Genomic DNA, 20,232 nt, shown 5'->3' on the forward strand with positions numbered 1-20,232 from the left:
CATAATTGAAAAATGGAGTAACGAATGATCCCATTGGCAGAGTAGAACATGTATTAAGAAGTACAAGATCAATACTTTCCACTAAGCAGATAGAAACAAAGACAATAGTGTTTTTTGGCAATGGTGATCACATTGACAAAATCTGCACAGCAGTAATGTGTCACAAATGCTGCTTCAGTTATACATGCACTAAAATTTTCTGTTTCAGAGTTCACCCCGGGCGTCATGGTGACACGGATGAAAGAAACTGGAGTTTCATCTGGTTTCCTAGTCCGATTTTGTTTCATCTGGAGACCCAAAGAGGTCAGAAAGTTACCTGGAGAGGCAATGAGGAGGAAGGGAAAACTTGGGAATTTGGAGCCAATAGCAGTTGGCCCAAACAGACCAAGGAAACTCTTTAAACAGGCATGAGAAAGGCTGCCGGCATGTACGCAGACAGCCCAAGCTACAGACAGCTGGGGAAGAAGTGAAGAGCCATGGCAGCACCACCAAGCAGCTGACTGTCAACAACGTGTTTGATCTGGGTGAGATTATTTCTCTTCCCTATGGACTTTTAAAATATAATGCCCTGAATTGGATAACTTTTAAAAATAAAAAACCCCAGGAAGACTTGGGAAGAAGAGAGTTAAAAGCAATGAGAAATCTGGAATGGGGGAATGAAATTAAGGAATATAAAAAATATGCAGAAAAGATTTGAGACTGATTGAAAAGAAAACATTGATAATTGTTATTGGCGAATTTTTTTGATTTGGGAAGATTTTTTTACTTTGTTGTGAAAGAGCATTTTAAATAAAAGTTTTACTACTGGATAGAGACACTATAACTAATGAGGACATCTAGTGGTGAAGGAAGATACTACAACAATACAGAAAAAAAATCAGAAGAGTGATGACCTTGAAACAACAACTGTGCTAAACAAAGAACATCCTGTGTTTCTACAAAAGAAAAAACAAATATTTTTAACTACATCTTTCAACTTTAGACATAACTATTATAGAAACTATTTAGAGACAATTTTTTCTTTTCTTTTCTGTTTTCTTTTTTCTTTAATATTTTTGAAATGACAGAAATATTTGGATTAGACTTATGCAGTTGGTGTTTTTTATTTTGCTGGATTACAGTTTAAAGTAGTTGGATTTAAAAAAAAAACTTGGAATAGCCTAAAGCAGTTGGCTCCTTTCTAAACCTGGATTATAGCCTAAAGCAGTTGGCTTCTTTTTAAATTTGGATTATAGCCTAGAGCAGTTGGCTCCCTTTTAAACTTGGATTACAGCCTAAAATAGTTGGCTCTTTTTAAAAGTTTGATTATAGCCTAGAGCAGTTGGCTTTTTTCTCTCTCTTATCCCTGTGGATTTACAAAATTTGCCTGATTGAATAATGAGTACACCAAATCTCATTAAAATTACAAAAAAACCTGTTTGTGCACCCTCTTCGGGAACATCCACTCCAGCGAGTCAGGGATCTATTGAATCAATGTTACAATGAGAGAAGGCAAACAACCTACAAAAAGAGATGCATGTGACCTTACAATTAATGCAAGAAATGATGTGGAAGAATCATCAAGAAACAAAAAGCAACCTTGATAAGCTAAACAAACAAATACTTAACATAAAGACACAATTTGAGGTTCACCAACAAATGATCCTTAAAAATGAACAAAGAATTCAGAAGGTGGAAGATCAATCAAAAGATACTGAAGAAAAAATTGAAGCACTAATGGCAGAGAATAAAGATTAGAACAAGCAAACCAAAACCTAGAAGTAGTGGTCACTGCTTTGAAAATGGCAGTACACTATTTGAGATTCCAGAACATACCTGAAGATAAAGAGGAACATATAGCAGAAGTGATTATTAATCTATTAGCAGAGGCCCTAGAAATGGAAAGACCGGAGATATAGCAAGAAGTGGATGAAATATTTAGAATGAATTCAAGTTATGCAAGGAAACACAAATTGCCCAAAGAAGTCCATGTAATATTTATGAAGAAAACAATGAGGGATGAGATATTAAGAAAAGTTAAAGATGAGCAATTACAATATAAAGAAATAGTAGTGCTGAAACAGATTCCCAAGAGAATAAAGGATACTCGAAGACAATATCATTTCTTGACTACAAAGCTGATTGCAAAAGGAGTAAATTTTAGATGGCTGATGCCAGAAGGGATTTTAATCAATTGGAATAACACAAGATATTGTTTGGACTCAGTGGGGAAGGCAGAGGATTTTGATGAAAGATATAGAGCATTTCTGGGAGAAAGAACACAATATCAACAAGAGGATGGAAAAAGCCAGAAACACTCAGAACAAACAATAGAACAATTACACAGGTAGAAGAGGAAAAAGAAAAGATGACTCAAGAAGATGAGAGAATAGTACAAGAGAAGAGAATTATGAGATCAACAAGACCTACATATAAGTAAACCAAAATGGAGAAGGAAAATGGATTTTTTTCAGTGAATATAAATGGATTGAATTGGGGGAATGGCAGAAGGGGATTAACAAATTCATTTGGGCAGGGAAAAAGCCAAGAGTTAAATTCAAAATTATACAAGACACACAGGAAAGAGGAGGACTCAAGGCGCCTAATTTAAAATTGTATTATGATGCGGTGGCTTTAACGCTGATTAGTGATTGGTTCAACTTAACAAATAAAAATATTCTTTCTCTTGAGGGATGGGATTTATTATATGGATGGCATGCGTATTTGATTTATGATAAAAAAGTTGATCAGGTTTTTAAAACCCACATTTTGAGAAGTGCCTTGTTGCGTGTCTGGAAGAAATATTATTATAGGTTATATTATAAAATTCCAATTTGGGGGATTCCTGGACACATGATAGAGGGAGTATCTAGGGAAGTAAATTTGAAAAAGATTTCTTATAAGGAACTATTTAGTTCGGTTGGGCAGCATTGTCAATTAAATCCTTTAACTGAGTTGAAGCAAGAAAACATTGTATATTCTTGGTTTTATTATAATCAATTGTTAGTGAGGTGGAGTTTAGATCAAAAGGTTGGTATTACTTTAGAGGATGTGAATTTGGTAAAACAGATTAAAGATCAAAGTTGAGCTCATATAAAGAGAATTTATGATGATTTAATAGAATTGGATTCTGAAATGGAGTTAGTTAAAAATTGTACGGTTAAATGGGCTCAAAATATTCAAGAACCAATTTTATTGGATACATGGGAGACAATTTGGGTTAGAAATGTAAAATTTACTCAAACGCACAATTTAAGAGAAAATTTTTATAAAATGTTTTATAGATGGCATTTGGATCCCCAAAAGTTGCCCCACATGTATCCGAATTTACAGCCCAAATGTTGGAGATGTGAAAATTTAGATGCAACCTATTTTCACATTTGGTGGACTTGTAGAGATATTAAAGCTTTTTGGATTAAGATTTGGTGGAATATTCAAAAGGTTTTTAAGAGAAAGATAAAGTTTACTCCACAATTATTTTTGTTGGGTATTATTGTAGATTTTGATGTTAAAGAAATTAGTTTGATGTTGAATCTTATAACAGCTGCAAGATTATTGGTGGGGCAATACTGGAAGAAAAACTCACTGCCTACCTTGGAAGAATGGATACTTAAGGTGTCTAATTTAGCAGAAATGGCGAAAATCTCTGCCTACTTAAAGGATCAATCACAAGAAAAATATATTATGGTTTGGAGAAGATGGATTGATTACATTCAAAAGAATTATAAAACTGAAAAGTATTATCTTGCATATGTGTAGATTTTAGATAATCATTAATAGTTTAAATTATATTATTATTATTGTTTTAATTTGTTAATATTTGTTTTGAAAAGGAGTTAAAGTATGTTATTTGATTGATAGTATAGTTGGTTTATGTTAGTTAGATTATGTTTGTTTATTTGTTATCCTGAAATCAGTTCTGGGAAGTGGGGGAGGGGGGAGGGGAAGGGGGGGAGGGGTTTATATTGTAGTAAATTTGTAAAACTTTTAATAAAAAAAGGAAAAGAATTTTCAAACAACTACAGAAATTAAACATTGATATAATTTGTTCGCAAGAGACACACATAAAAAACATCATACATTTTTGGAAAATCCAAAACTTGGAAAACTTTATTATACATCAGCTCAACAAAAAAAATGAGGAGTAGTTATATATGTCAAAGAGACAATAGATTCCAAAATGATTTATGCAGATGAAGAAGGGAGAATATTAATGGTAGAAATATTTTTAAATCAAAAACAGATATTTTTGATAGCAATATATGCACCAAATAATAAACAAGAAGAATTTTATCAAAATCTTCACAGAAAAATAGTAGAAATGGAATATCAAAATATATGCGTAATTGGGGGTTTCAGTGCAATAGTAGATGGGACTTTAGACTATAAAAGCAGTAAATCAGGGAAACAAGGAAGAAAAAGATTACCTAAGACTTTTTTCAATATGTTAGAGGAAATTGGTATACAAGATATCTGGAGAGAAAGGAACCCAGGAAAATCACAATACACATTTTATTCTAATAGTCATAAATCTTGGTCCAGAACTGATATGAATTGGATGACCCCTGAATTAAGGGTAAATATGCAGGGAATTGAAATAGAATTAGGTACTTGGGCAGATCATAACCCCTTAAAATGGTGGGGAAAGGAATGCAGAAAAAATTAAGATGGACTTTGAATCAATCTATATTAAAAGAGAAAGAATTTATAGATTTAGCAACAAAAGAAATGGAATTTTTCTTCAAAGAAAATAAAAAAGAAGATACAACATTACCAAATGCATGGGATTCAGTCAAAGCATATTTTTGAGGCGTAGCAATAACATACACAGAGAAAAAAGATAAAGAAAAGAGACAACAATGTCAGTTGTTAAGAGAAGAATTTAAAAAATTAGAACTTGAACTCCAAATAAACCTACAAAAGAAAATATTGAAAAGACAAATAGAAATAATAAAACATAAATTAAATTTAATAGAAGCAGAACAATTGGCACAACAAATTAAAAGAGCAAAGCAAAACTTTTTTGAAAATGCAAACAAATCAGAAAGAGGGTTAGCTTATAAATTTAAAAAACAGAAGGAGAAAAATTGATAAACAATGTAGTAGATTAAAAAAGGCTGTTTACAATTTAAAAATGAAGAAATAAAATACTATGAGAAGCTATATGACAAGTAAGAAATTCCATGGGAGAAAATGACTCAATATATGGAAGAAAATAATTTACCAAAAATTCCAGAAAACTTTAAGACTATGTTAAATGAAAAAATAATAATGATGGAATTGACAGAGGCAATAAAAAGACAAAAAAATGAAAAAACACCAGGACCAGATGGACTCTCGGCAGTGTTTTATAAATGTTTACAAGATATATTAAGTTCGCCATTGAAAAATATATGTAATGAACTTCTATTGGAGGCAAAACTCCCAAATACATGGACAGAAATATTGTTACTTTGATACCAAAAGAGGTCTCAGTTTTGACCCGGATCAAAAGCTATAGATCGATATCACTACTGAATGTGGACATAAAATCTTCACTTCAATTATAGCTGAGAGGCTGAAAAGATTTTTGACTGAATTTATACACCCAGATCAAAATGGATTTTTGCCAAAGAGACAAATAAAAAATAATTTGACAGTAATACTAGATACCTTGGAATATTATAAAGGCAGTTTATGATTCAACAACTAAAAACAATGGACCTTGGTCAAAACTTTATAAATATGATTCAGACAATATATTAGAAACAAACAGCAAAAGTAATTGTAAATGGGGATTACACAGAGAATTTTGATATATGAAAAGGCACAAGACAAGGATGTCCATTATCCCCATTGCTATTTATCTTAACTTTGGAAGTTTTAAATAGAAACATTAGACAAGATCCAGAAATTAAAGGATTGAAAATAAAAGGTGAAACCTACAAACTGCAAGAATTTGCAGATGATTTGGTATTCATTTTAGAGGAACCTTTAGAGACGATTCCTACACTGTTGGAAAAAATAGAACAATTTGGAGAGATAGGAGGATTAAAGATAAATAGAGAAAAAAACTAAAGTGATAGTTAAAAAAATTACAGATAAACCAAAAAAGCAATTATCAGAAAAAATAGAATTGCAAATGTCAAAAAGGTCAAATATTGTTCAGAAGGGATTCTTAATACTGCCTTTAAAATCATGGCATAAGATACAATAATAAAAGTAAAATAATCTAGTCCAGCCAAGATAGAGGCCACCACAACTCCAGCCTCAAGTGGATTGAAGTCATAGCAAGATGGCTTTAGCAATCGTGGAATTTCACAGAATAATTGGTTGATAACATTAGAACAAAACAAGACTGAAAAACTGCAAGTTGTATGTAAAATTCCACAGAGAAAACCTGAAACTCACAACAGGATCATATGCATGACTGTCAGGAAGGATAAATCAAAACCTTCAAAGGAGAGAAAGAAAGAATAGAGCAATACAACCAATGTAAGAGATGCATCTGTTGTCCATGAGAGAATTTATCATGGACAATGACTGAAAACAGTGCCCAAGTCTGCGAGGTCACATGAGAAAGAAGTACATGGGACTGTACAGTTGATAGTCAAAAGCTACTGCAGAGATGGTGAGAAGATTTGTTGCTACAGTTGCCACATATAACACAAGAAAGGAGGAGAAGAAATGCAAAAACTGCATATGCCAATTTTTCGAGAATTCCAAATGCAGAAAATAAGGCACTGTGGTTTGATTCTCAATGTTTCATTTATGACAACAAAGAACAGGAAAAAATAGGCCACCTCATTTAAACTTACTTGCCAATATCTTCCACAATAAGATTACACTCTCATGCTCACTTAATCTGAACCCAAATCTGTGGCATGCTAGAGCTGTCCTAAATCCACATATAGCAGGGGTATCAAACTGCCGGCCCACGGACCAGACATGTCATCCCAAAACTACATCCACCCCATTGCCCGCAATGGAGAAAAAGCTCAATACATCATACGACGTCACATGACATCACGAGTTTGACATGCCTGACATATAGCATCTGTAAAATGCATTAATAGTAATTAGGAATGCAGAAAGTTTGCTGAACAAATTCTCAAGTTCTAAAATTGTTTTGGATTGGAATACTGGACTTGAATACATCCCAACTATGTCTCCTTTTCTAGCTCGTTCCTCTATTTAGAGAAGTAAAGGAAAAATTAGGAAAATGCAAAACTGTGGTGAAAGGAATAGAAACAACATTTTTAAAAAAAATCAGAAACTCCAGAGTTTAGAAAGGACAAATTTTATATTCTTATTTCTCATACTATAGATGATTGGATTGAACAGAGGTGGAAGAAGCGAATACAATACAGTCAACCCAAAATCTAAGTAAGAAGGGGTGTTAGAAGGAGTTCTGATATAGGCAAAGCATCCACTTAATAACAACATAGACACTACAATAAGATGTGGAATACAAGTGGATAAAGCTTTCTGCCTTCCTTGTTCAGAAGGAATTATTAACACTGCCTTGAAAATCATAGCATAAGATACAATAATAAAAATAAAACAACCTAGTCCAACTAAGATAATGGCCACGAGAACTCCAATTTCAAATTGATTGAAGCCATAGCAGGATAGTTTTAGCAATTGTGGAACTTCACAAAAGAATTGGTTGATCACATTAGTACAAAACAGAACTGAAAAAGTACCAGTTGTGTGCAAGATTCCACAGAGAAAACCTGAAACCCATACAAATATCATTATTTCAGTGCTGGCTTTCCAATTCATCATTATGTGATAATGTAATGGATGGCAAATGGCAACATACCGATCATATGCCATGACTGTGAGAAGGAAGAAATCAGAAGCTGCAAAAGAAACAAAGAGGAAGACTTGAGCAACACAGCCAACATAAGAGATGCATCTGTTGTTCATGAGAGAATTGATCATGGATTTGGGGACAATGACAGAAACAATGCCCAGGTCTTGCAGAGCCAAATTCATGAGAAAGAAGTACATGGGGCTGTGCAGTCGATGGTCAAAAGCAACTGCAAAAATGATAAGAAGATTTGTTGTTACAGTTGCCAGATATAACACACAGAAGAAGAAGAAATGCAAAAGCTGCAGATGCTGATTTTTTGAAAATTCCAGGAGCAGAAAGTAACATACTATAGTTTGATTCTCCATGTTTCATTTATGATAAAGCCAACATAACTGCAAGTAAACAGAGGAGGGAGACACAATTAGATAAAACATAAAAGCATGGAGAATATAAACAGGATCAGAGCATGGAATACCTAGATTTAGGATGAGAATATGAGAGTACATTCTATCAGTTTCCACTTATCTGTAGTCAAGAACCAACTACTATCCTTACATTTTTTTTTCTGTCCTCGTTCCAGTTCTGTTAATTTAAAAGGACTACCTAGGATTAGGAAAAACCTTTACAAATCCACTTTCAACCATGGAAGACTACAGGGAGTATTTGTACCAGGCACAATCTCTTGCCAGACATACAGTGTTGTGGTAGTGTTGGAGAATCGGTGGATATGTTCTGTGTGGGGCCTTATTCTTGTAGAGGAAAAGCAATATAACTCTAGCAAATAAATATAACAATAAATTTCTATATCTTTTACATGGAAATCTTGATGGCAGAAATTTCCCCCTTGTAAATTATCTCTCTTTCTGTGTGTGTATGTATATATGTTTATGTGACAGAAAGAAAGAAATACTTTCTTCATTTACCCTAGCAAGGAAAATAGCACAATAAGCATTAAAACTAATACATAAACACTATATTCCTTAACATGTATTTAATGGTATACAATTAAATAGAAGAAAGATAGAAGTTTACTTACAACATAAATCTTGCCGTAATATTCACCAGGTGATATTATACATGATAATCTCACTGTAAAATATTTTTAATCAAAAGAAATTAGACATTAGCAGAACAAAATAATAACTCCCCTCCTCCAATAATCAGAAGGAAAGTGATAGCTCAGTTTGAAGAAGCAGTATCTGATTAAGTAAAAACTACATTCCCTCCAGGACAAAAAATGAGAAACAACTTATTATAGCTATGAACTGTGACAACTTGGTATTTTTAAAAAAAAAATTGAACACACATTTTCAAAAATAATCCTTAATACTTTTTTAAAAAAGATATTTAGAAATGTTACAATTTATTTCTTTTATTCAGTGACTTGAAATGATTTTGACAATGTTCATTTTCCTATTATTGACCTAATTTTCATATAGTGAGAAGCTATCTACAGTTTAAGAAGTTTCTATTCTGAATGTTTACTAATATCTATTATGTATCTCCCAAGAGATTTGTACACCAAAATAAAACTGACTTCAGTGTGCTAATTAACATAATTGGTCATTAATAAATCCATAGCTACCTTAACATTCTCCAGTACCAATTATCACATAGAATAATAATATCTCAAAATCATATTAGCAGCACTGGTGCTGTAGTCATACCAGGATTCTAAACTTGAATAAATAAAATATGAATCAGATGAGGAGACCTCCCTGATCCATGTTTCATCACTTGGGATTCTATTTTACCTCTATCTTTTAAGAAATCCCACCCTCATTCTACCCACCACAGCTAGGGGAAAAGCTGAGAAGAATAGAATAGAATAGAATAGAATAGAATAGAATAGAATAGAATAGAATAGAATAGAATAGAATAGAATAGAATAGGAGTAGAGCCCCCTGCTCAAGTAGGAGACCCTATAACATTTCAGACAAGTGGCTGTCCAGTCTCTTCTTAAAAACCTCCAGTGATGAAGCACCCACAGTTGCTGAAGGCAAATTGTTCCAGTGGTTAATTGTTCTCGCTGTTAGAAAGTTTCTCCTTAATTCCAGGTTGTTTCTCTCTTTGATTAGTTTCCAACCATTGTTTCTTGTCCTGCCCTCTGGTGCTCTGGAGAATAATTTGACCCTCTCTTCTTTATGGCAGTCCCTCAAATATTGGAATACTGCTATCATATCATGCTAGCTCTTCTTTTCTCTAGACTACTCAAACCCAAATCCTGCAAGTGTTCTTCATATATTTTGATCTCCAGTCCTTTGATCATTTTAGTTGCTCTTCTCTGAACTTTTTTCCAAAGTCTCAACATCTTTTTTGTAGTGTGGTGATCAAAATAGGTTGCAGTATTCCAGGTGTGGTCTTACTAAGGTTTTATAAAAGTGATACTAATACTTCATGTGATTTTGATTCTATGCCTCTGTTTATACAACCCAGGATTGTATTAACGTTTTTGGCTGCTGCTGCACACTGCTGGCTTATATTCCCTGAGATCATCCACTAGGACTCCAAGGTCCCTCTCACGGTTACTGTTTTTGAGCCAGATCTCACCTAATACAGTATGTACTTATGCCTTTGGTTTTCCCTGCCTGAATGTAAATATTTGCTTTTCTCTACATTAAAATTCATTTTGTTGGATAGGGCATATTGTTCAAGTTTGTCAAGATCTTTTTGGATCCTGAGTTTGTCTTCTGGGATGTTGGCTATTCCTGCCAGTTTAGTGTCATCTGCAAATTTGATGAGTTCCCCTTCTATTCCCTCATCTAAGTTATTGATGAAGATTTTGAAGAGTACTGGGCCTAAGACAGAATTTTATGGTACTCCACTGCTTACTTCCCTCCTTGTAGATGTAGTATCATTAAAGACTATTCATTGAGTACAAGTTGCCAGCCAGCTATAAATCGATCTGGTGGCAATGTTGTCTATTCCACATTTTTCTAGCTTATCAAGAAGCAAGTTGTGGTATACTTTGTCAAATGCCTTACTGAAATCTAAGTATACTATGACCACAGCATTTCACTGGTGTACTAATTTAGTCACTTTATCAAAGAATGAAATAAGATTGGTTTGGCATGATATCTTTTTAACAAACCTGTTCTCACTACTAGTTATAACTTTATTTGTTTCTAGATGTTTGCAAATCTGTATTTTTATTATCTTTTCCAGGATCTTCCTAGGGACTGATGTTAGGCTGATTGGTCTGTAGTTTCCTGGGTCTGCTTTTTTTTCCCTTTCTTGAAGATAGGAACCACATCAGCCCTTTTCCAATCCTCAGGTATTTCCATGGTGCTCCAGGATCTTTGAAATATGGTAGAATAGTTCTGAGATAATATCTATCAGCAACTTCACAACTCTGGTTTGTAATTTGTCAGGTCCCAGTGATTTATATTCATCAAAATTAAATAGGTGTTCTCTTACCATTTTCTTGCTTATTTTAATTTTTATTTCTAATCTGGTTTTTATAGTTATGTTTTTGGTAGGTTGGGCTATAGTTTCTTTTTGGGTGAAGACTGATGGAAAGAATGAATTAAGCAGCTCTGCTTTCTCTCTACTGCCTGTTACTTCCTTGCCATCTTCTCTTTTTAGTGGACCAACTTTTCCTTGATTTTTTTGTTGTTATTGATATGTTGAAAGAAACTTTTTTTTATTATCTATGATTTTTGTTGCAAGTCTTTATTCATTCTGAACCTTTGCTTTCCTGATTTCATCTTTGTAGATTCTGACTATCTGCTGATATTCTGCCTTGGTTATTTTTTGTACTTGTCATTTTTGTCTTTCAATTTATCAGAGAGATCTTTGTACAACTATTCTGGTTTCTTCTTGAATTTCTTATTTTTCTTTTTCAGTGATATTGTGACATTATGATTATATTTTTGCAGAGTTTCCCATGCTTCCCAAGTTGTTTTCTTCTTTAGGATTTTCATCCATGGAATCTTTCCTAGGCTGTCTCTGAGTTTATTAAAATCAGCTCTTTTAAAGTTTAAGACACTGGTTGGATTATGTTCTATTGCTTGTATTTGCATTATACTTAATTCTAGTATGAGAGGCTCAGTTTCATCCAAGATTCCGGCAACTTCAACTTCCTCTATCACTTCTTCTCTATTAGTAAGAATTAGGTCCAGTATAGTTTTTCTTCTAGTTCTCTCCTCTACTTTTTGGATAATAAAGTTGTCACCTTGGTTGGTTAGGAATCTACTTGATTGCTGCAGAGTTTGTCTCCCAGTTGATATCTGGGTAGCTAAAGTCTCCCATTACTATCGTGATATGCTTCCTATACACATTCATTATCTGGTTGGCAAAAAGTTCATCTATTTCTTCTGATTGGTTAACTAACTGGGTATAACTAACTGGGTTAGTTAAGCCGAGATCATTAACATAAGGTGGAAAAGTCAAACTTTTCAGTAAAGTAGAAAGGGAATAGGAAGAAAAGTGTTAGAAATTCTTTTTATATATATATAGAACCACAGAGCAAACAAAGAGTACAATCACCATGTGCTTTATTGTTAAATTGTTTAACTCTCACTGGAAATCTACTTAGAAAAAAGAGTATAGAGAAACTCTATTTAGGACAAAAGAGCATACACAAAAGGGGTTTCAGAAATGACAAATAGAATTATCCAACCCCTAGGAATAGCAATAGCCCACAAACCCACAAACCCACAGTCACACTCCACCAGGAATTATCAAGAACCAAAGACAAGATACAGAAGGATGAAAGAAACAATATAATCTATAAAATCAACTGTAATAATTGCAACCAGTTCTACATGGGACAAACATCACATCAGTTAAAAACCAGGAACCACAAATACCAGCTGACTGTTAAACACCATGATCCCAGCACCAGTTCAATTGGAGCAACAAAATATCATTGGCCACACTACCACATGCCACACTTGTGAGTTCATTAAAGCCTGGCACTCCACAAGCAATTCCATCAACAGATACATTGACCTACAACCAGCCTCCACACCCCACAGAATCCAATCAACCACACAGCTAACCAGAGATAGCATCGACCCACAACCAAGCTATGCAAGCCCTCTCTACCAGCACTTCACCTCCCAATGTCCCTCACCTGATGTAACCTCCCCATCACAAGACTTCCACTGATGACGCACACCTTACCCATCTCAAGTTGTGAGATTCCTGAAGCCTGATATAACATTCTGTTACAATGATGCATCATCCTATTTACATTCTTGGTTTTTTCATTTCTTTAGTTATTAAAAGCTTTTGTGAGATAGTACCAGTATCTGGTTTGGCCAAAGAATTCTAAAGGATAGAAATAATACCAGGATCTAAAGCAAGTTTGTAAAGCAATTTGTAATAATGGTTAAGGCCTCAGGCTAGAAATCAGGAAATTGGAAATTCGAGTCCACCTTATTAATAAAGTCAGCTGGGTGACTATGGGACAATCTCTCTCTCTCTCTCTCTCTCTCTCTCTCTCTCTCTCTCTCTCTCTCTCTCTCTCTCTCTCTCTCTCTCTCTCTCTCTCTCTCTCTCTCTCTTTCTCTCCTCCTAGGAAAGAGAAAATAGCAAATCACTTCTGAAAAACCTAACCAACAAAAATGCAGGACTTTTCCAGTTAAGACTGTCTTAACAGTATCAAAATCTGTGAGCAAATGACCATTTAAGGAAAAAGGATTATAGAGACCTGTATATTGTTGGAAAGAATAAAGATTTAACATGTCATATTATGGGCCACTATTAAAGAGGAAACCAGGGGAAACCATTTTATACCCTGATTATCACTTCACTAAAGATCATGTATTCTCAGTTTCTGGCAAGCCACAGCTGTCCAACATCCACATTTAGCATCTGTGAAATGTATTAGCACTAATGAGGGAAATTCTACTATTCTTCTGGTTTGTGAGGTTGGATTTATCCCTATTTCAGCTATGTCTCCCTTTCTAACTTATTCCGTTCTAAAGAGAAGTGGAAAAAAAAGACAGGAGAATGTACAATGTGGTGAATAGAATATAAAAAAAATCATTAAAATATTTTTCATAATCTCCAAACTTTAGAAAGAACAAACCTGATATTCTTATTTCTCATGCTATACATGATTGGATTGAACAGAGGTGGAAGAATGGAATACATAAGAGTCAATCCAAAATTTAAGTAAGATGGAGTGTCAGATGTAGGTCCCAGATTGGCAAAGCATCCGGTTAAAAAAAACATAAACACCACTGTAAGATGGGGAATACATGTAGATAAGGCTTTCTGCCTTCCTTGTTCAGAAGGGATTCTTAGCACTGCCTTGAATATCACTGCATAAGATACAATAATAAAAGTACAACAGCCTAGTGCTGCTGCAGCACTAGTCACAAGAACTCCAATTTCAAGAAGATTGAAGCCAGTGCAGGATAATTTTAGCAAGTGAGGAATTTCACAGAAGAATTGGTTGACAACATTAGAACAGAAAGGAATGGAAAAAGTGCCAGTGGTATGCAATGTTCCATAGAGAAGACCTGCAAACCAAACCAGAATCATCATTTCAGTGCAGACTTTCCAATTCATCATCATCTCATAGTGCAATGGATGGCAAATGGCAACATACCGATCATATGCCATGACTGTCAGAAGAGATAAACTAGAACCCAGAAAGGACACAAAGAGAAAAACCTGAATGATGCAGCCAAAGTAAGAGATGTGTCTGGTGTCCATGAGGGAATTTATCATGGATTTGGGGACAATGACAGAAACAGACCCTACATCTTGCAGAGCTAAATTCATCAGAAAGAAATACATGGGTCTGTGCAGTTGCTGATCAAAAGTTATAGCAGCAATGATGAGAAGATTTGCTGTTGTAATTGCCAGGTATAACACAAAGAAGAAGAAGGAATATAGCAATTGTAGTTGCCGAGCAGTTGAGAATTCCAGGAGCAAAAAGTAAGGCATTGTAGTTTGATTATCCATCTTTCAATTATCACAAATGCTGCATGCCATAACTGCAAGGAAGCATAGGAAGAAGCAGTTAGATAAAATTTTGGGAAGTGAGAGTTTGAAATATGTTGAGAACAAAAAACAAAATGAAAAGTAAAGCATGGATAAATAAACATAGAATCAAACCATGGTGGGGGGAAAACTGTGGGAAAGACTAAAGAAAAAAAAAAAGAAAATCCATAAACTTCACATTTTTCCTTCTTTCCTCTTTCCAGTTCTATTAATTCATATGCTGATCAACATAATTGTCTAGGATTCAGAAAACCCTGCTCAAGTCCACTTTCAACCATGAAATATTTGGAACAGTCAAAATCTCTCGCCACTTGTAAAGAATTGTGGTAGTGTTGGAAAATTGGAGGATGTGCTTTGCATGGTGCCCTATGTTTCTAGACGAAAGACAATGTAAATCTAGCGAAACAATACAAAAATAAATTGCTGTATCCTTTACTCAGAAATCCTGAGAGCAAAAATTATAAATTTGCAAATGTGTGTGTGTATGGCTGTGTGTATTTGTTTATGTGACATACAACTAGAAATGGTTTTTTCCTCAGCTGCCCTAGCAGCGCTTAAGCTAAAAACATAGCATAAAAATCCCTTAAAATAATATATAAATATGAGATTTCTACATATGTATTTAATGTATGATTTAGAAGAAGTAAGAGAATTCACTTAAAATGTAAATGGTGTTTTGATATTCTCTTGGTGATTTTATACATGATTATCCTACTTCCAGGAGTATTTAGGCAAGAAATGCGACACAGCCTATGATCTCTGACATTTTTTCAGCATTTTTACAATATGGATCCATATATTCAACAATACTTAAATGCATAAATGAAACAGCAACAACAACAAAAAATTTAGAAATGTTACCATCTATTTCCTTCATTTATTCCAGAGAGATTGCAAAATTACTTTGTTCATGCTAATTTACTTATTAGTGATCTCTTCAACCATTCAATCAATTTTATTTCAAAATTCATTTACATGCATAGAGGTTTGATCTAAATTTTTGCAAATTGTAACTGAAAAATTACCATTAATATCTACACTGAAATTTCTTGAAATTAGATTCTGATTGATATTTATTTTTAAATATACTAAGGTCATATTTTGTAAAAATAATATTTAAAAAACCAGTCTCTTCCAAAAGAATCTAGCTTCGTATTCCATTATATCAGAACACTACCTTATGCAATCATTTGATTCAATTCTCTTCACAGTGGAAAAGTTATAAAGCCAAGCCTGAGTTATAACAAATCAGATATAATTCAATAAACACCAATTTATTCCAGAAAAGAGGGAAATGCCTTTTCTATTAAGTTTTCAATTTGTAAATGACTTACTATTTATTTCCATAGATTGAGTTTTCTATTATATGCTTTCAAGAGTATTAAATAAATTAAATATTAAACACTTTCCCCATAATTTTCATGTACTGAAATAACTATCTGCACTTACTTCACTGTTCCTATTCTGAATGTATATTAATATTTGTTTTGTTTCCCTCAAGAGTCTTGTAAAATAACACCAAAGTAAAATGCATTTCTGAGTGTTTATTAACATAACTGACTATTAACAATACTATAGCCTAATAACAACAAATTACATAATAATGTCTTAAAATGTTGTTAAGAGAATTGGGACTGCAATCATATCAGCAATGCAAACTGTGAGAGGTGAAACTTGCACCAAATGAGAAGATCTCCCTGAAGCGAGTTGCATCACTTGGGATACTATTTCACCTCTGACTTTTAAATAATTCCACTCTTTATTCTGCATGCTAGGGCTGAGGAAAGAGTTTGAACTGAACTAGGTAAGAACACAACATTAGTGCAGGGGTGGAAAATGTAAGCCTTTCTGCAAATTAAAAAGGGGAAAGGCAAAAAAGAAGTATCACCAAACCCGTAGAAACCTAATTGAATGCTAATAGAATAAAGTGCACAATAAAACCATAGAAATCATATTTGTAGTGGGAGTGCAAATGAACAAAATGATAGTTTATTATAGTATACCAATCCACACCCCTTTGTAGGGTACATTTGGATGCCTGAGAAAACTGCAAATACAAGCAAGGCTCAATGATTGTAAGCCCATTGAGACCTATAAAATACTAAGAATAAGTAATAAAGTAAATCCATAGAAATCAATAAGGAAACACCCAGAAGAAATATAGCCAATAAGATTTAGAAACAGAGTCATATGGATATATGTTTTAGAGAATAAGTGTGCATGTCTACAATTGTATTGTAAAATAATCTGTTTCTTGTAATAAATTGTTCCCTGCAGCTAGGTATAGTAAATTACCTGCAGGAAATTCCTGCAGCTGTAACACTTCCCCAGAAGAACCCATCCACAGCCCATGTGGCAAAACATAAAGGAATAGATTTCAATTGTTTTAATATTTCAGCATCTTTCATTCAAGTGAAGAATATTTGCAATGATGACAAATTTAAGCGTAAAACTTTAAAAAAAATCTAGTAAAGCACAATAATGATAAGATTCCTAGAGGCAGACTATAGAATGACCAACCCTTGTTCTGGTGGTTTCGCAGCTTTGATTGGAATGAAGACAAAAATATTTGGAAAATGAAGAAAAATCTGAACATCCCATTTGGGAAGGCAGAGCATCTATAAGGAGGTATAGGAAACATACGCACTACTAAACAGATGGGGAAAAAGGCAGCAGTGTCCATAGGTAGAGGCAAGGTTAGTCACATTGACAAAGCATTATAGCAGAATTGTAATTCAAATGCCAATTATGTTATACATGCCCTAAAGCCGTGGTGGTGAACCTATGTCATGCATGCCACAGGTGGTACACAGAGCCCTCTCTGTGGGCATGTGCATCATCGCCCCAGTCCTAGTCCTTCAGCTATGCTTTATAAAATCTTTTCACTTTAGGCCATGTACAAAGAAAAGTTTAATCAATCAATCAATTTCAACTTCTTGCGGGAAAAAAATGATCTTGCAAAGCTGGAATTGATTGATTGAACTTTTTAGTCCCACCCAGTCTGCTGTTACCACCGCAGCCACACCCACCCAATGGGCCACCCGGCACCCGATGATACATAAGTGGGTTTTGGGTTTCAATTTGGGCACTTGCTCTCTAAAAGGTTTGCCATCACTGCCCTAAAGTCTCACATTTATATGTAAAAGCAATGTGGAAGACAGCCTTTCGTGGCATTTGAAGCCTCCTTTAATAGGTTGGCTAGATTTTGTCTCCTAAACTCTTGATGATCTCAAGATGGCTTGGCTTGGATAACTGCCACTCCACCCCTTTATATAACCTCAGCCACTAGGCGGTGGCCAATAGGATTCAAGTATTGTTCCCACAAGTAATTAGCATGGAGACAGAAAGTCTGGCTTTTAACTGACAGAGTCTTATGACCATTTTTTTCAATATTCACAAGTAATTCACCTTAATACATTACACCCCTTTTCCCTAGATAGTTCATAAGGACATTTGTTAAACATATTCCCTCAAATACATTGGTGGCCTTTTTTCCTGTTCCAAACACCTCAGAACTGCTGGAGGCCCCCAGTCTATCAGCTCAACTGCCAAGCTTGGAAGACTGGGGCTATAGGACCATCCATCACTGGTACACTCAAGTCTCTGTGGCTGGACTGTCCTGGTAGGCCTGAGCCAGTGTCCATAGGTGGAACAGAGTCCACAGGTCCTGGGCATTGTCCATTGGTTGTGTATCAGTGGTTGGGACTGACTCACCAGATGCTTGAGTCTTGTCCCTTAGTCTGAGAGCTTCGCTCTCACTGTCAGAATCTGATGCACTACTGCAATTGTGCTGCTCCTGAGTTTGACTGTCACTAGAGTCATGAGTTACTGGCTTGTTTGCCAACCTCCGCTGCAGTTGGTCGATGTGCCTGTGTAGCACTCGACCGTCTTCCAGGACCACTTTGTATGAAAGTGGCCCAGTCGCCCTACAAACCACTGCTACCACCCACAATGCCCCTCGTCCAGACCAGGTCACCAACTTGCAAGTGCCATGGTGCCTTTGGCTGTATTGCTTGTGAGGCAACTCTATCTAGATGTAAGCGATCCAGCTTTGTGATCAAACACCTGCCCCATCTTAATTCTGCTGGGCTTCTGCCTGTGAAAGTGCATGGGGTTGTACTTTGGCAGAGTAGGAAATCTGCCAGTCTGTGTTGCCGGTTACCTGTGACTATCTGCTTTAAGGATTCCTTTGTTGTTCGGACCATGTACTCCGCTTGGCCATTTGAAGCCAGGTGAAAAGGGGCTGATGTGGCATGTCTGATCATATTTGCCCTTAAAAAGGACTGAAATTCTGATGCAGTAAATTGAGCCCCATTGTCAGAGACAATTACATCAGATAACCCATGTGTGGCAAAGATCCTGCGCAGCTCTTGGATGGTCCTGTCAGTAGTCATAGTGGAACAGATGTGACCTCTAACTACTTGGAGTGACTGTCTACTACAGCGGTTCTCAACCTGTGGGTTATGACCCCTTTGGGGGTCGAATGACCCTTTCACAGGGGTCGCCTAAGACCATCAGAAAACACATATTTCCGATGGTCTTAGGAACTGAGACACTGCTCCTCTATCTGTCTCCAGGTGGGTGTACTTATGTGGACCAGTTACACATGTGTAGAGAGCAGCTACTGTGTAGAAAGCAATGTAGACCCATTTTAGCTTCCCACTAGTCATCCTCTCTTACCCACCTGACCTTGGTGCTCTCGGACACCATCCTCTTCTTTCCACCCCTTCAGTTCTGTCTCCATTTAGCACTGAAGTGGCTCCCTCTTTAAATTAGGCACCCGGGCAGCCGAAGCTCCTGCCCTGAAGCCAAGATGGATGCAACCGATGACAAGCAGGGAAAGGAAGTCACTGAGAGCAGCTCCTCCCACATGACATGTGCGGAAGCAAAATGGATAAGTGATTGGAGCTGCTGTCTCTTCAATCCTTGATCATGAGCAAAAAGAATCAGCTTTCGTATGTGAAGCCGGCCGAACCCGCTTTGAGTCATTCCAAAGAGCGAAACGGCTATTGGGAGGGGCCCACTGTGGATACTAAGGTAACAGCATCAAACTCCCCCTCCTCTTTTTCTGTTCTTTTGACCCGTCCTTTCCTTAAAATACATCCCAGGATCCTTTGTTCAGCACAAGGTGGAAAGTGGTAGCCACCCCACCTATTCCCCACCAGGTCTGCAAGAGAGGGCTGGCAAGACTGGTGTCTGAATTTTCTGAGTCGGGACCACACCTGAAATACTGCATCCAATTTTGGTCATCACACTTCAAAAAAGTTGTTGAGACTTAATTGCAGAATTTGGGTTTGGCTAGTCTAGAGAAATGATAGCAGTATTCTAGTATTCGATGGGCTGCCACAGAAGAAAGGGTCAATTTATTTTCCAAAGCAAGGAGCATTCCATTTCCAACAACATATCTTTGTGAAACAAGGTTTTCTAGCTTGTTGGTTATCAAGTCTAAATACAGAAGTAAACTTGTTGTGGAAAATGATCTTCGTTGTGCTCTT

At 35.6% G+C, this 20,232-nt stretch overlaps 2 protein-coding genes across 4 annotated transcripts; both read right to left on the minus strand.

Annotated features, from left to right (window-relative positions):
- Positions 1 to 5,858: 5,858 nt before the first annotated feature.
- LOC120301691 (olfactory receptor 14A16-like) lies at positions 5,859 to 9,171 on the minus strand. Of its 2 annotated transcripts, XM_039329228.1 has the most exons (3): positions 8,814 to 9,171; positions 8,125 to 8,169; positions 5,859 to 8,003 (listed from the first exon to the last, which is right to left on the minus strand). In XM_039329228.1, exons 2-3 carry the CDS (start codon positions 8,147 to 8,149, stop codon positions 7,228 to 7,230), a joined length of 801 nt encoding a protein of 266 aa, XP_039185162.1. In that variant the 5' UTR covers positions 8,150 to 8,169; positions 8,814 to 9,171; the 3' UTR covers positions 5,859 to 7,227. The 2 variants fall into 2 exon arrangements, with proteins under 2 accessions (XP_039185162.1, XP_039185161.1); XM_039329227.1 differs by having other exon boundaries at positions 5,859 to 8,169.
- Positions 9,172 to 12,256: 3,085 nt separating this feature from the next.
- LOC120301679 (olfactory receptor 14I1-like) lies at positions 12,257 to 16,233 on the minus strand. Of its 2 annotated transcripts, none has more exons than XM_039329206.1 (2): positions 16,187 to 16,233; positions 12,257 to 14,730 (listed from the first exon to the last, which is right to left on the minus strand). In XM_039329206.1, exon 2 carries the CDS (start codon positions 14,696 to 14,698, stop codon positions 13,784 to 13,786), a length of 915 nt encoding a protein of 304 aa, XP_039185140.1. In that variant the 5' UTR covers positions 14,699 to 14,730; positions 16,187 to 16,233; the 3' UTR covers positions 12,257 to 13,783. The 2 variants fall into 2 exon arrangements, with proteins under 2 accessions (XP_039185140.1, XP_039185139.1); XM_039329205.1 differs by having other exon boundaries at positions 16,072 to 16,199.
- Between the last annotated feature and the right edge of the window lie 3,999 nt (positions 16,234 to 20,232).

The sequence above is a fragment of the Crotalus tigris genome, unplaced genomic scaffold (assembly GCF_016545835.1).
Source record: "Crotalus tigris isolate CLP2741 ecotype Arizona unplaced genomic scaffold, ASM1654583v1 scf7180000024390.453493, whole genome shotgun sequence".
NCBI classification, from domain to species: Eukaryota; Metazoa; Chordata; class Lepidosauria; order Squamata; family Viperidae; genus Crotalus; species Crotalus tigris.